The 13,006-nt window shown below is 41.1% G+C and overlaps 1 protein-coding gene across 1 annotated transcript; it reads left to right on the plus strand.

Moving 5' to 3' along the window:
- Positions 1-167: 167 nt before the first annotated feature.
- Positions 168-12,520, plus strand: ensab (endosulfine alpha b). Its single transcript, XM_074683464.1, has 3 exons — positions 168-378; positions 6,731-6,853; positions 9,508-12,520. The coding sequence occupies exons 1-3, from the start codon at positions 322-324 to the stop codon at positions 9,676-9,678; spliced, it is 351 nt and encodes a 116-aa protein (XP_074539565.1). The 5' UTR covers positions 168-321; the 3' UTR covers positions 9,679-12,520.
- Positions 12,521-13,006: the final 486 nt, after the last annotated feature.

Below are 13,006 nucleotides of genomic sequence, written 5' to 3' on the forward strand. Positions count from 1 at the left end.
CGCATCGCCCCCTGTTACAACAAATCAAGCTGATTGGACAACGCGGCTGTCAATCATCAGGAGAAGATCTGAGAACGACGCCCCATTGGTTCCAAGTTGGCAGCAGTCGCTCGCCCATTGGTTACTGTATACGTCAATCAGGAGGTGGAAAACCTACCGGGGCTGATGTCACAACTCGTTACGCCATTTTTGTTGGGGAGCAGCAGTCGTGTCCAGAAAAGGAGGATCAGATCCAGAACAGGTACACCAAACGGTACCTCTGTTTTCATCCCTGTGAGCTGTCCGTACAACGGGACACTTGCTTTGTGCCACACACACACCATGTCGACAGAAAACCTGGACTCCGACACGCAGGTGGACTATGAGGACGAAAAACAGGTGGGTTCCTCAGTGCTGTCTCAGTGTTGTTGGCTAACATCAGCTAGCTCCAGTCAACTGTGTTTGCTCAGCGCGGCAGCTAACGGGGGTGGGGGGGAGACTCCCGGGAGACACGCAGAGGTGTGATAAATCCACCCGTGGGCCTGAAATGTCTCCACTGTGGCTCACCCTGCTTGCAGAGCACCTTGCTGCTGTGTCACTTTGTTTTGTCCCTTGCGTTGTGTCATTGGCTGGAGAGTCCAGCAGCTCGGGCCTCATTGGTCTGTCCTGGAGGGTCTGAAACGTACCGTGACAGGCCGAAAGTCCCCAAATAGAAGCACAACCAGGTTAATTTAAGGGGATCTGGTGAAAACACACACACCAGGGAGGCTAATGTAACCCTGAGTCCTGACTGTCACATGGCCTGACACTCCAGATGGTCTCCCACTGACAGGGACAACATCTGCAATGTGACAGGGGGAGTTCCGCATTTCCACACAGGGCCGCTCCAACAGCAGGGATGTGCACTGAGATCAGAGTTTTATCTAACGTCCATGTCAGGGGTCCTCAACCTGTGGCTCTGGAACCTCATGCGGCTCCTTTGCTGTGGCTCCTTGTAAATTTAAAAATATTATTGAAATAAAGAATTTTACTTTTTTTATTTTTACAAAGGGAATTAATCATAACAGCCGGACACTAAGTAAAATCATAATTTAATATTTTGTACTGAAAATGCATCACCTCTTGATTTAAGGCTTTGATATATATTAATATTTTTTTTTTTTTTTTGCTATTTTTGGAACTTTTTTTTAGATTCAATTTTTTAACATTTTTGCAAATTAAGAAAAAGAATCCAATTCTTGGCAAATTTTGAAATTTTATTAAAATCCCCTTTTTTTGCAACTTTTAGAACTTTTGGCAATTTTTGGGAAATGACGCAAAATTTTGAAATTGCATTATCTAGGTTTTCTTTATGACATTTCAGCATTTTTATTAAATATCAAAATTTTGCACATTTTTTAATGTCATTTTTTAATTTTGGATTTTTTTTTAATTCAAATCCTCTTTTTTTTTCAATTTTTGGAAATTTTGACAATATTTTGGAAATGAAGCCAAAATGTTGAAGTTGCATTATTTTCTTTTATTTTTTATTTTTTTTTACAAATTAATGACATTTCTGCAAATTTTTTGAAATATCAAAATTTTGCACATTTTTTTATTTCAGTTTTTAATTTTTTTTTTTTTTTAATCTTTGTTTTAAATTTCCAACTTATTGAAATTTCATCAATTTTTACAAATGTATAAAACTTGTGACATTAAAAATTTCTCTTTTTTTTATAAATTTGCAAATTTAACAAAAATAAAAACCTATAATTTTTCACTAGATTATCCGCTTTTATGTGCTTATTGTGAAGATAAAGTAGTTTTTGCGGCTCCTTAATGACTTTAATCCAGGCAGTGTAATTATATAAGATACATAATAAACATTAAATAGGTGAGTTTTAATCTACCATCCTTATGTTTTATGCACTAACAGCTCAAACCTCCTGACTCTGAAACAACTTTGTTTCCTCACTAAGAAGTTAGCTGAGCTGGGAGCCTGTGTGCATGTTTTTCTGAAAACCTCACATGAGGAATATGTTTCTGTTGGAAACAGTCCAGACTTTTGCAATGTGTTTATTTCAGATAGTCACATGGGAATGATAGTAAAATGGGCCACAGGTTGGAATCATAATCTGAGCCGCCCATGCCGAGGGCTGGGCCCAACCTGCGCCTCATCCTTTCAGGAACTCAGGGAGAAACTAGTTAGCTTTATGATTAACATATGTTTACTGTGGATGTATATTACGGTTAATGAAATACAGATGTGGATGTTTTTCTTTGACTTCTCCTTGGCCTTACTTCACCTGGGTGCACGGCACACCTGTTGGATTTTATGGTTAAACTCAGACGTGTGCACATACCTGAAATGTTTTGATAAATACAGCTTAACTGAGGTTGTTATTGTCTCACTTTAACACTTCCTCTTTAAAATTCCAGCACATTAGTGGCCTCTGAAGACACAACGAGCTAAAAAAATGACGTTCTAAGTAAGTTCATGTGTATTTTGGGGATTCTGCTCCCCTGGTTCATTGGGAAACAGTTTTGATAAGGTGCAGGAAAGAAAAAGAGACATTATTCAGAGTTAGGAGTAGAGGTTACTATCACAACACATCCATTTTCAGGCTGAAGTTTGATATCACTAAAATGCGAGCTGCTGCTTTTGGGACTGGTGCCATTGTTGCTGGAATGAAAGCGTTCTTGTGTGGGTTCAGTTTCCTTCCATGTGCTTTGGAAAATCTGCAAACAGGTGTTAGCCAGAGGTCCAACAACTGAGACTTTTAGGGGGAATGAACTCTCATTCATGTTCAGGCATCAGGGTTGAAAGAAGAACCAGTTTGAAGTATTTCACTTGGAGGTGAATGTGGTCATAAATCAATGAATTGCACAATCGATTTGATTTATCACTCAGCTTGTAGGTTGGGTAAATATTTAAAGTTTGAGTAGCACAGCTGAAGTCAAACTGTGAAACTACCGCAGCATGTTTTCCCCTCTTCTGCCCACGACCAGTAAAACCCAGTCCTCTGGTTCTGGACTCTGCAGCTCCCCTGCATCGGGGTCAAATATAGTATCTCATAAATTTTTACGTCATGAACCCAAGTGAATCAGCACACCCCGTACCACCCTCCCCCTCCTCTCCTCGGGGAGTCAGTGCATCGGCTCCTGTGTCCTGAGTCACTTTTGAGCTTTCCGGGCCGAGCGTCCTCTCTGCTCTGCACGCTGCCCGCTCCAGGTGTGTGCGAACCAGGGAGGGCATGAACGGCCTTTGGAGTTTGTCCGCTGCAGCCGAACATGCCCGTGCAGAAACTTCACCCTGAGAGTGTTGGAAAGAGCAGTCAGAGCAGGTGATTCACACAAACAAGGTGTGTCCTGATGGCCCGAATTACCGGCCTCCACCTCCACCTCCACCTCCACCTGACAGGGACCTGATTGACTCGTACCTGACCAGTTTGGCTGGTGGGAGTCACAGAAAGACACAGATTCTTCTGTTGTGTACACAAGTCAGCACCTCCTGCTTTTGTTGCTCCTGACCCAGAGAGCTCCTCTTTCCTGTGATTCTTAACTAGTTAACGCAGGAGTCTACACCCTTTACTTTCAAAGGAGCCATTTAGCCTCAGCTCAGCTGGATTCAAGTCATTAAGGAGCCACAAAAACTACTCTATCTTCACAATAAGGTTACAAAAGCCAATAATCCAGTGAAAAATTATAGTTTTTTATTTTTATTAAGTATGCAAATTTTTTTTAAAAAAGGGAAATTTGTAATGTCGTAAGTTTTATACATTTGTAAAAATTGATGAAATTTCAATAAGTTGAAAATTTTAAACAAAATTTTTTTAAAAATTAGAAATTTAAAAACTGAAATAAAACTGTCATAAATTTGCAAAAAAAACCTTAATAATGCAATTTCAAAATGTTGCTTCATTTCCAAAAAAATGTCAAAATTTCCAAAAATTGCAAAAAAGGGGATTTCAATGAAAAAATTAAAAAATTGCAAAATTAAAAAAATGGCATTAAAAATGTGAAAAATTTTGATATTTAATAAAAATGCCGAATTGAAATAAATTGGCAAAAATAAACCCAGAAAATGCAATTTCAACGTTTTGCTTCATTTCCTAAAAAATTGCCAAAAGTTCTAAAAGTTGCAAAAAAGGGGATTTCAATAAAATTTGCTAAGATTTGGATTCTTTTTTCTTAATTTGAAAAAATGTTAAAAAATTGAATTTTAAAAAAGTTGCAAAAAAAAAACATTCAAAGCCTTAAATCAAGAGGTGATGCATTTTCAGTAGAAAATATTAAATTGTGATTTTACTTAGTGTCCGGCTGTTTTGATTAATTCCCTTTGTAACAATAAGAAAAAAAAATTCTTTATTTCTATAATATTTCTTAAAGCTACAAGGAGCCACAGCAAAGGAGTCAAAGGGCCACATGAGGCTCAGGGGCCACAGGTTGAACACCCCTGGGTTAACCTATAACTACACAACCAGAGAATAAACATGAAGACAGAGCTGAGATTAAACTGTAAACCTCGTTATCTACGGCTGCTTCAGTGTGACGCCCTGAACAAACTAATAAAGTTTGTGATTTTATCGAGATGGAAGTCTGCTCTTGGAGTTTCCTGATGTCGAGCAGCGTGCAGTGAGAGGTCATGATTGCTTCAAAACAAAAACCAAATAAGCTTTTGAAATGATCCTTTGAGGGCCTGTGAGGGTTTTTTAGGGATTTTGAAATAGTAGGAGAGCAATGGTGGGACAGAACCAGGAGTTTACAAAGTTTGCTTGTCGTTACCATGCCGCTTTGCATCGTGGGAAAACTTCTTAAACAAAGGAAAGTTGTGTTAAAAGAAAATCTTTTGGACGCCTTGGCAGGGGTCGCTTTAGGACAGCAGGTGATGCTGCTCATGAGTGTTCATCCTGGACCAGCAGTACCCATTCTGACCACAGGTGTCACTGCAGTCCACACCCAAAGAGAAAGTCCTCCCAGCACCTTTAACAGAACGATGTTGTTTTGTTTTAGTGAGCTGCTGTAAAAGCAGAGACCTTCTTTTAAAGTTATACAACCATTCCTGTGTGGTAGCTCATCACAGCTCTTCATTCTTTGTCCTGAAAACACAAACCTGAGTCACCCTCAGGCTGTCCTCATTCACACACTAACCTGCTGACCTCTTTTATGTTTTTATGTTTAATCTGCGTGCTGTGCCAGGAGAAGATTTTCTGTGCTGTGACTTCAGCTCATCCAGTGCTGGTTACGTTTGCTTTCATAACACTGAGAGGACGTGTACGGACATGTTAAGATCAGCGTCTGGTCTCAAACGTTAGAGACGATAAACTTTGTTACTCTGATGGTTTGATTTCAGTAAAAGCTGTGGAGAGCCTTTCAGGTTTGTTCTCCTTTGAGCTCTCACCTCTCACGTCTGATGGGAAGAGAGGAGGCTCTGCTTTGACTCATGCTAACATAAGGTATCTCCTCTGTCCAGGGGGTCCACGGGGTCTTAAAAAGTATTGAAAGTTGATAAATCAGTTGTGGGAAATTAAGGCCCTTAAAAAGTATATTTATCAATACAGTTACATAGCGCTGTTGTTTGAAACGTGACAACCTAGCCTATTCGTAGGCTAATGTGACAAACTCAGACAAACTCAATTCGTACAGTCATCATCCGTATGTAGCGCTGATAGAAAGCAAATAACACAATCTGGAGCACATGTCCTAAATTTTGATAATGATGAAATAAATTCTTGTTTTTTTCTGCAAGTTGGCCGTTGAATAACTGCTGTTACTTTTTGTGGGAATGGGAATCAACCTGCCTTTAGTTTGATTTATTCTTTCAAGCTTTATTCCTTCTCAGTTTACCTAGTTTATGTTGAAATCAGAATCGCCTTTATTCACCAAGTATTTTCAATATACAAGAAATTTGACGCCGGTTTAAACTGCACTCTCTCAGTACAGTTGTTATGAATAGAAAGACATTAAGAGAAACACTAAATATTACAAAAAGTAGAAAAATAGAGCTTAAGTACTAGAGAAAAATAGTAAATACAATATTAAATGCAAACTACAACTGTCAAAGACCGGTTGCTAACAGCAGCTTAGTCATGATAAGGTCTTAAGACTTTTTAAAATGTTTTTAAAAAAGTCTTCAAAAGGTATTGAAGTTAACCTCAGGATTTCAGCGTATACAGCCCCGTTGACTGCAGAAAGTTTTTTCAGTCCTGTATTTCAGACTGAAGTGACCCAGTTTAGGATTTCCTGTAGAAGCTGCATTTTTGGAATTGCAGTCCAACCGTAAATCAGCGCCTGTCACACAAGCAGAGCACTTCCTGATAGGGATGCACCAATCCAACTTTTCTGATACCGATACCTGGTCTGATACCAGTGTTACATAATGACCTGTTTGCTCTACTGTGGGATCAGAGTGCTAATGTTTTAGGTGAAAGGCAAAAAATGAGTAGATAAAATTACTACAGTAAATATTTGTTTATGCCATAAAATATTTATAATATTTAATCATTTACCAGCAGTTTGGTAAAAACCAAGCTTCAGAATGTGAAGAAATTAATAATTTTAGCAAAAAAACAAAGACAGAGCATCAGAGGTAACACTCCAAATCAAGTTTCCAAGAGCGTCAATAAAAAAAGAAAAGGGAGAAAGCTTTTTGCCTGGATCGGCACCATGGATCAGAACCTTCCCACTGATACCGATCCAGCTTTGAGGGGCACCGATCCACCGATACCAGAAACCAGGAGGTGTTGACGTGCGTCTGTGTTTGTCTCCACAGGACTGTCAGGAGAAGAACGCTAACCCAGTGAAGGCCGAGGAGGCCAAGCTGAAAGCCAAGTACCCCGGTCTGGGCCAGAAGCCCGGAGGATCAGACTTTTTGATGAAGAGACTACAGAAAGGGGTATGTGACCACCTTTTTCACTTCAGTGGTTCTCCTTTAGGGGGCGATGTGGAGAAAGTGGGTTTTTACTAGGATTGATTTTCAACAAACAACATTTTTAGTTTCCTGCTCAGTTTTATAGCTTTAACCCATCTGCTGGATATTCTTCTACCTTTGTTTGGAGATTCGCTCAGTTATTCTCCACCTCTATGACTTATCTTCATCTGAACATCTACCTCTCCCTGTCTCCACCCACGCGTGCTGCGTATGGCGCTGACAACCTCCACCTCTGGAGATTGTTGAAAGTCATTGTGGGAAATCACTGACGGGGAGTAGGAGTAGCTGAGGCAGGCTGGGGAAGCAGGACAGTAAATTACAGCATTTAGTCCTCACCACACTTCCTCTGTGAACGTCAGAGAGCCGTGGTGTCTGAGAGACTCCTGTCCGTCTGTTTTTACAGAGAGTTTATTAAAATGTTCACGATCTGATTTATGGCTCTTTGCATTAATGCACCACAGGGAGTTCTCTTTAAAACAGACTGAAACACAGGAGGATGATGGGTACTGACACTTTAACAGCTGATGCTCTGTGTTTAAGTGTCTTCTTTCAGGAGCCTATGGAGATGTTCAGTGTGATCCAAAGATCGTCATGTTGAAATCTGTCCCAGCTGTCCTTATGTGTTTGAGCTTCCTGGATTTTACTACAATAACTGAAATTTCATCAAGTGATTTTGTTAGACATGCACTGATCGATCGGTGCTGATTTCCTTAACTTTGGGGTTCGTTAAAACATAAAGATTTTATTGTTTCACAGGTATTGTTTAATGATTTTCAATAAAATAAAATTAGGACATTGGAGGTATGCTGTCAGTTATAAAAAATAAAAAAATACAAATCGACATCATCAGGTCAGGCTTTTCAAAGATCGGTGATCGGTGCACCCCTAGTTTTTGTCTTGTTTTCAGTAAAAATGTCTTGTTAGACTCAATCTGAGCCACATTCACCTGACCATTCCAGAAAAATGTCTGATTTCAAGATATTTAAAGACAAAAATGAGGTTAAAAGAGTGAAAAAAAAATCTGCCAATGGAACAAGAGAAAAGTTTCTTGTATTTAGATGTTATTCTAATTTCAAGAAAAAATTTCCAGCAATTTCTCTTCTTCCATTGGCAGATTTTTTTTCACTTTTTTAACCTCATTTTGTCTTTGAATAACTTGAAATCAGACATTTTTTCTGGACTGGTTAGGTGAAAAACAGAGTGTAATAAGACAATTTTTACTAGAGATAAACTGATATGGATTTTTTTAGGTTGATACTGATTATTAGTGGGCAAGGAGGTTGATAACCGATATATGAAGCTGATATTCACTTGCAGTCAAAGTGAAAATATTGGCGTAAACAATTTGAACAATACAAACTCCAACACTTCACTGCAATCAAATGCCTTTAAGCATATGTTTATCAAACAGCTCCCAGGCTCAGCAGCATGTTTTATAAAGTTAAATGAAAACTTTAAAAATAAATAGCTAAAGTTTTCTACGGTACATAAAGCTTTCCAAATTCTTTGTAACGGCAATAAAACTGGACAAAATTGAGTTTGTGCTGCTTTTTACAGGCATGTGATGCAGTTCAATTAATTTTCTGTTTGGTTTTACATGACTGATTTTAAATGACCATCTAGGGCTTCCATAGTTTAGACAGGGAGAAACTCTGTGCAGAGAAGCATCAGAGTCAAATCAACACAGTTTTGAAAGGGTTTAATATTGGCCGTCAGATTTTAAAAAAAGGTCGATATTCCTCAAAATGCCAAATATCGGCCCCGATAATCGGCCTATCCCTAATTTTTACCTAGAATAAGACAAAAACGCTTGATGAGGTTTCAGTTTTTGTGGTGTTTAAAGTAGAGCCTGACCGATATGGGATTTTTGGGGTCGATGTTGATACCGATACTGGGGCCAAAAAGAAGCCGATATCCGATATATCGACTGAAATATGTAATGAATTCATTGATATACACAGGATTGATACTGTATATGAACACAAATTATGGCTAGCTATTGAAAAGTTCCATCTTCCATTTAATGCATGGGACTAAACTAGATTTTAAGTAACAATGAAGCTGCTTTCAAAACATGCAATAAATACAATTACAACAGAATACATTGAAACATTCACAAAAATTATTTCAACGAATACAATAACTTGTGAATTAATAAGCCCAGGTTAATCCTGCATGGCACTATGAAGTGAGACGCTGTGTAGTAGCCTTATATTAATTAACACACAGGAGCAGGAGCGACAGAATCTCCGCGGATCAAAATTTTTTACAATCGGCTACATTTTAGCCGATGTTGATTAATTGGTGATGGGCTATAATCGGCCTGATTAATCTGCCCTCCAAATTAATCAGGCCGATTAATCAGGCCGATTAATCAGGCCGATTAATCAGGCCGATTAATCAGGTGGGTTCTAGTTTAAAGTTGGTTTTGATTTTAAAGTGGTCCAGTGTGTGGCTCTGTTTTAGCAGAAACTGAAGAACAACTGCTGATGTGTGTGTGTGTGTGTGTGTGTGTGTGTGTGTGTGTGTGTGTGTGTGTGTGTGTGTGTGTGTTTGTGTGTGTGTGTGTGTCTGTGTGAAATTAGGAGAGACATTAACTCGTCTCTTTTCCCACGCAGCAAAAGTACTTTGATTCGGGCGACTACAACATGGCCAAAGCCAAGATGAAGAACAAGCAGCTTCCTGTGGCGGGGCCCGACAAGAACCTGGTGACCGGCGACCACATTCCCACGCCGCAGGACCTGCCTCAGAGGAAATCCTCCTTGGTGACCAGCAAACTAGCGGGCTAGCCGCCGCCGCCTGAGAAGCACCCGATCCCCCTGGGGCTCCCCTCCTCCTCCTCTCCTTCCTCCTCCTCCTCCTCCTCCCGCTCCTCCTCCTCCTCCTCCTCGTCCCAAACATCCAGCCCTCTCTCTTCCTTTTTGATCCCCAGGCACCGCTGGCTTCGACATGTCAGGCAGAGCTGTATCGTTTAAGAACTCATTTTGCTTGTGTGTGGGCGGGGCCGGGTGGGAGGGACGAAGGTTCGGGCGACCCGGCGAGGTCGCAGCCTTCTCTGCTTTCCCACCACGCACAGCTCCGCCCCCTCGGCGCACTCTGCTCCACCGCCTCCTTCCTGTCTTGGTTTCGGGTGTTCCAGGATGCGTCTCCGTGGGTGTGCGTCATGGCGGGTTGGACGGGGAGTTAATGCACTTTGTAGTCTGTTAGTATGCCTTTGTTCTCTGTTTGCATCTGATGACACCAAATTAACGCGTGAGAGGGAGTCAGGAACCATCACCGCAGCACGCTCGCTGACTTCACCTCCATGACCTGTGGGTGGGCGGGGCCTTGCTTTAGCGTCCTCTGACGCCACGCTGGGAGGATGTGGTCGTGAATGTAGGATCACTCTCATCTCACTCTTTACGTCGATCAAACCTGAGCTGGTTCAGCCAGCGGGCGTGAAAACGTTTCCTCGTGTTGCTCAAAGTCCTCGTTCTCTCAAAACGCTGCATGATTGTAACAGATTCATTTTGTGACACAAGCGTGGCGTCAGCTTCGCGATCACAGGTTTCCAAAACAAATCACACACGCCCTCAGACGTCAGCGCCGTGCTTCCTTCCCTCCTTTCCTGTTTGCTGTCCTGACAATCCATGTGTTCACACACGCTGCGGCTCGGGGACACGGTGTGTCCTCATCCACCGGTACCTGAGCCCAGTCGTAGCTCAGCTGCATCCAGACGTGTGTGTTTACTGAGAGCCTAAAAGATTGGTGGGGGGTTTGAGCTCCCTGCATAGAGTATATATATATATACGCTTCTGTAAATAACTTCTAAAGCACGCCGTTTGTGATAAGCTTGGCACTTTGAGGCCCAGACCTGCTAACATGCCTAAGACAGATGGTAGAGCTGAACACACGAGGATCAGATCTGGAAGTTTCTGGCTCTGATGTTTGACGCTTTACCACCAACAGAGCCAAATCTCACTGCAGCTACCATCACACCCAAACTGCGGTCTCTTCAGTTCAGACGCCTTTATCTGAGAAAATAAGAAGTAAAAAAGATTATATCCTACTTTTATGTCAGCTTTGGATCCAGAGATTGCTGAAAGTCAGCGTCAGAGTCTCACAAGCGAAATTCTCGAGTCTAAATCGAGGAGATGAAAGTGGCCGCAGTCACAGCCTTCATGGACAGTGAATGTTTTTACTCATTTGGGATTCCCCTGAAGAATCTCTCCTCTTAGCTGCTCAAAAACTTAATTTTTCATCTCTAGTAGGAGTTTCTCAGCTTTCAGGATACACTCATGAAAGTCCAGCAGAAGGTTTCTCTTCTTCTGCTGTCGTTAGTTTTCAAAACACTAATTCAAGCAAAACTTTACGTCCCTCAAACCTTAGAGTGGAGACCTACTTTTACCACACACACACACACACACAGACTGATTGTTGATCTGAGAGGCGTTAAAGAGTAAACAGCCGGTAACCTGATAACCACAGGTGTCAGCTCCTCAGCTGATCGTCACAGGCTTTAAGCGGCTGCTTTTCTGACCTCTGATCAAAGTGGTCGTCCCTCCTTGTATGAAAATGCTTCAGGGAACCCTAACACACACACACACACACACTCCACCGTCTCTTTAAAACGTGTCAAATCTGCCGTGGGGTGAAACAGACCTGACCTGAACGCGTGCTCAGTCCGGCGCTGGACGAGTCGTCGCTTCTCGCCGTTTCAGCCAATGTAAATAGAGTCTGACAGGAAGGGGCGTCTGTGTTTTTCTCCCACCTGCTTTCAGCGTCTGACAGCCTGAGCTGGTTTCTGATTCACTGGTTCCTCTCTCCGCTCTGTTAACACTACTCGAGGCTTTGTGAATCTGTATCATATGAAAATATGTGTAAATGCTGCTGATTCAAAGACAAATCTGAGAGATGCCACCCTGTAAAGAACACCTGTCCTCTTCTAGTCCATCCCTCTCCTCTCCAGGTCTCTCTGTCCCAGTCCTGATCTCCTGTGGGAAAGTCCGTTCACTGGGACTGGGGCGAGCCTCGATGTCAGCTCTGCACTCTTTGTTTTTATGATGCGTTGTTGAATTTGCTTCAGAGCTGTCACTTTAAAGGATCATTTCACATTGTATTCTGTTGGACAGCTGACAGCTCCTGCTTGCTTAAAGAGACGGGTGAATGAGCAGCAGCATGTTGGTAGAAACAGAGTGAACAGGAGGTCTTGAACGCTACTTGAGGAGGAACCAGCAGGGTTTGTTTCAGCCCCACTCACAGGGTGTCTCTTGTTCAGCTTTGATAAACACGTGCCAGAATGTATAAAGAACTGACAGGCTGTGTGCTCTGAAGTACTTTTGTGCTGCTTTTACCTGACCTGTTTTCTTGTTTTTTGCAAATTGTTTCTTTTTTTTTTGTTTGTTTGTTTGTTTCTTGTGTTCTCTTATTGCATTGAAATAAATGTCATCTTGGCCCGGGTTAACTGCAGGGAAATCAGAGGAACCCTAGCTTCCATGAAAAAAGGGTTTACATGGTAAAGAGGATGACTGGAAACACAGGAATGATTTTAAGACTTCAGAAAGTACAGGCGTACTTGGAATGTTTCAGTTGTGTGGGAGTGGGTGAGAGGATTTTTGTCAGTATTTGAAATAAACTTTTACATTAATAAGATTCTGCCTGGTTTTGTTTTCGTTGATGTTTTTTAAAACATGAACAGATCTGAATGCACAGGTGCACTACCAAACATTGACCACTAGGGGGAAGCACAGTATTTACTCTAACATTGCTCGATGAGAACAGAAAGTTCTGGCTTTTTCTGTTTTGTTTTTTTTTTTTCAACCAGAAATAGAAAGTTGTGTTTATGAAGAGTGTAAACACAGAGGGGCTGTGTGATAAGAAATTCAGCCTCAGGACACATAAACAGAACATTTAGCAACCAAAACAGATTGGGAACACCTCAGACAGCACAAAATCTGATGTTTCAGAGAAAACAGATGTGCTGTTCTTAAAAAATTATACATTACAATAGTATGTGCTCATTTCTAACACAGGGTAATATTATTTTTGTTGTTTAGCTTTACAAATATTGTTTATCCATATAGATTGGCGATGTTTCTAATTACATTTTCATATATCAGAATACAAAGAAGCTTTATT

Source organism: Halichoeres trimaculatus, unplaced genomic scaffold, assembly GCF_033239565.1.
Source record: "Halichoeres trimaculatus isolate MK-OKI-2021-1 unplaced genomic scaffold, fHalTri1.1 fHalTri1_scaffold_12, whole genome shotgun sequence".
Classification (NCBI taxonomy): domain Eukaryota; kingdom Metazoa; phylum Chordata; class Actinopteri; order Labriformes; family Labridae; genus Halichoeres; species Halichoeres trimaculatus.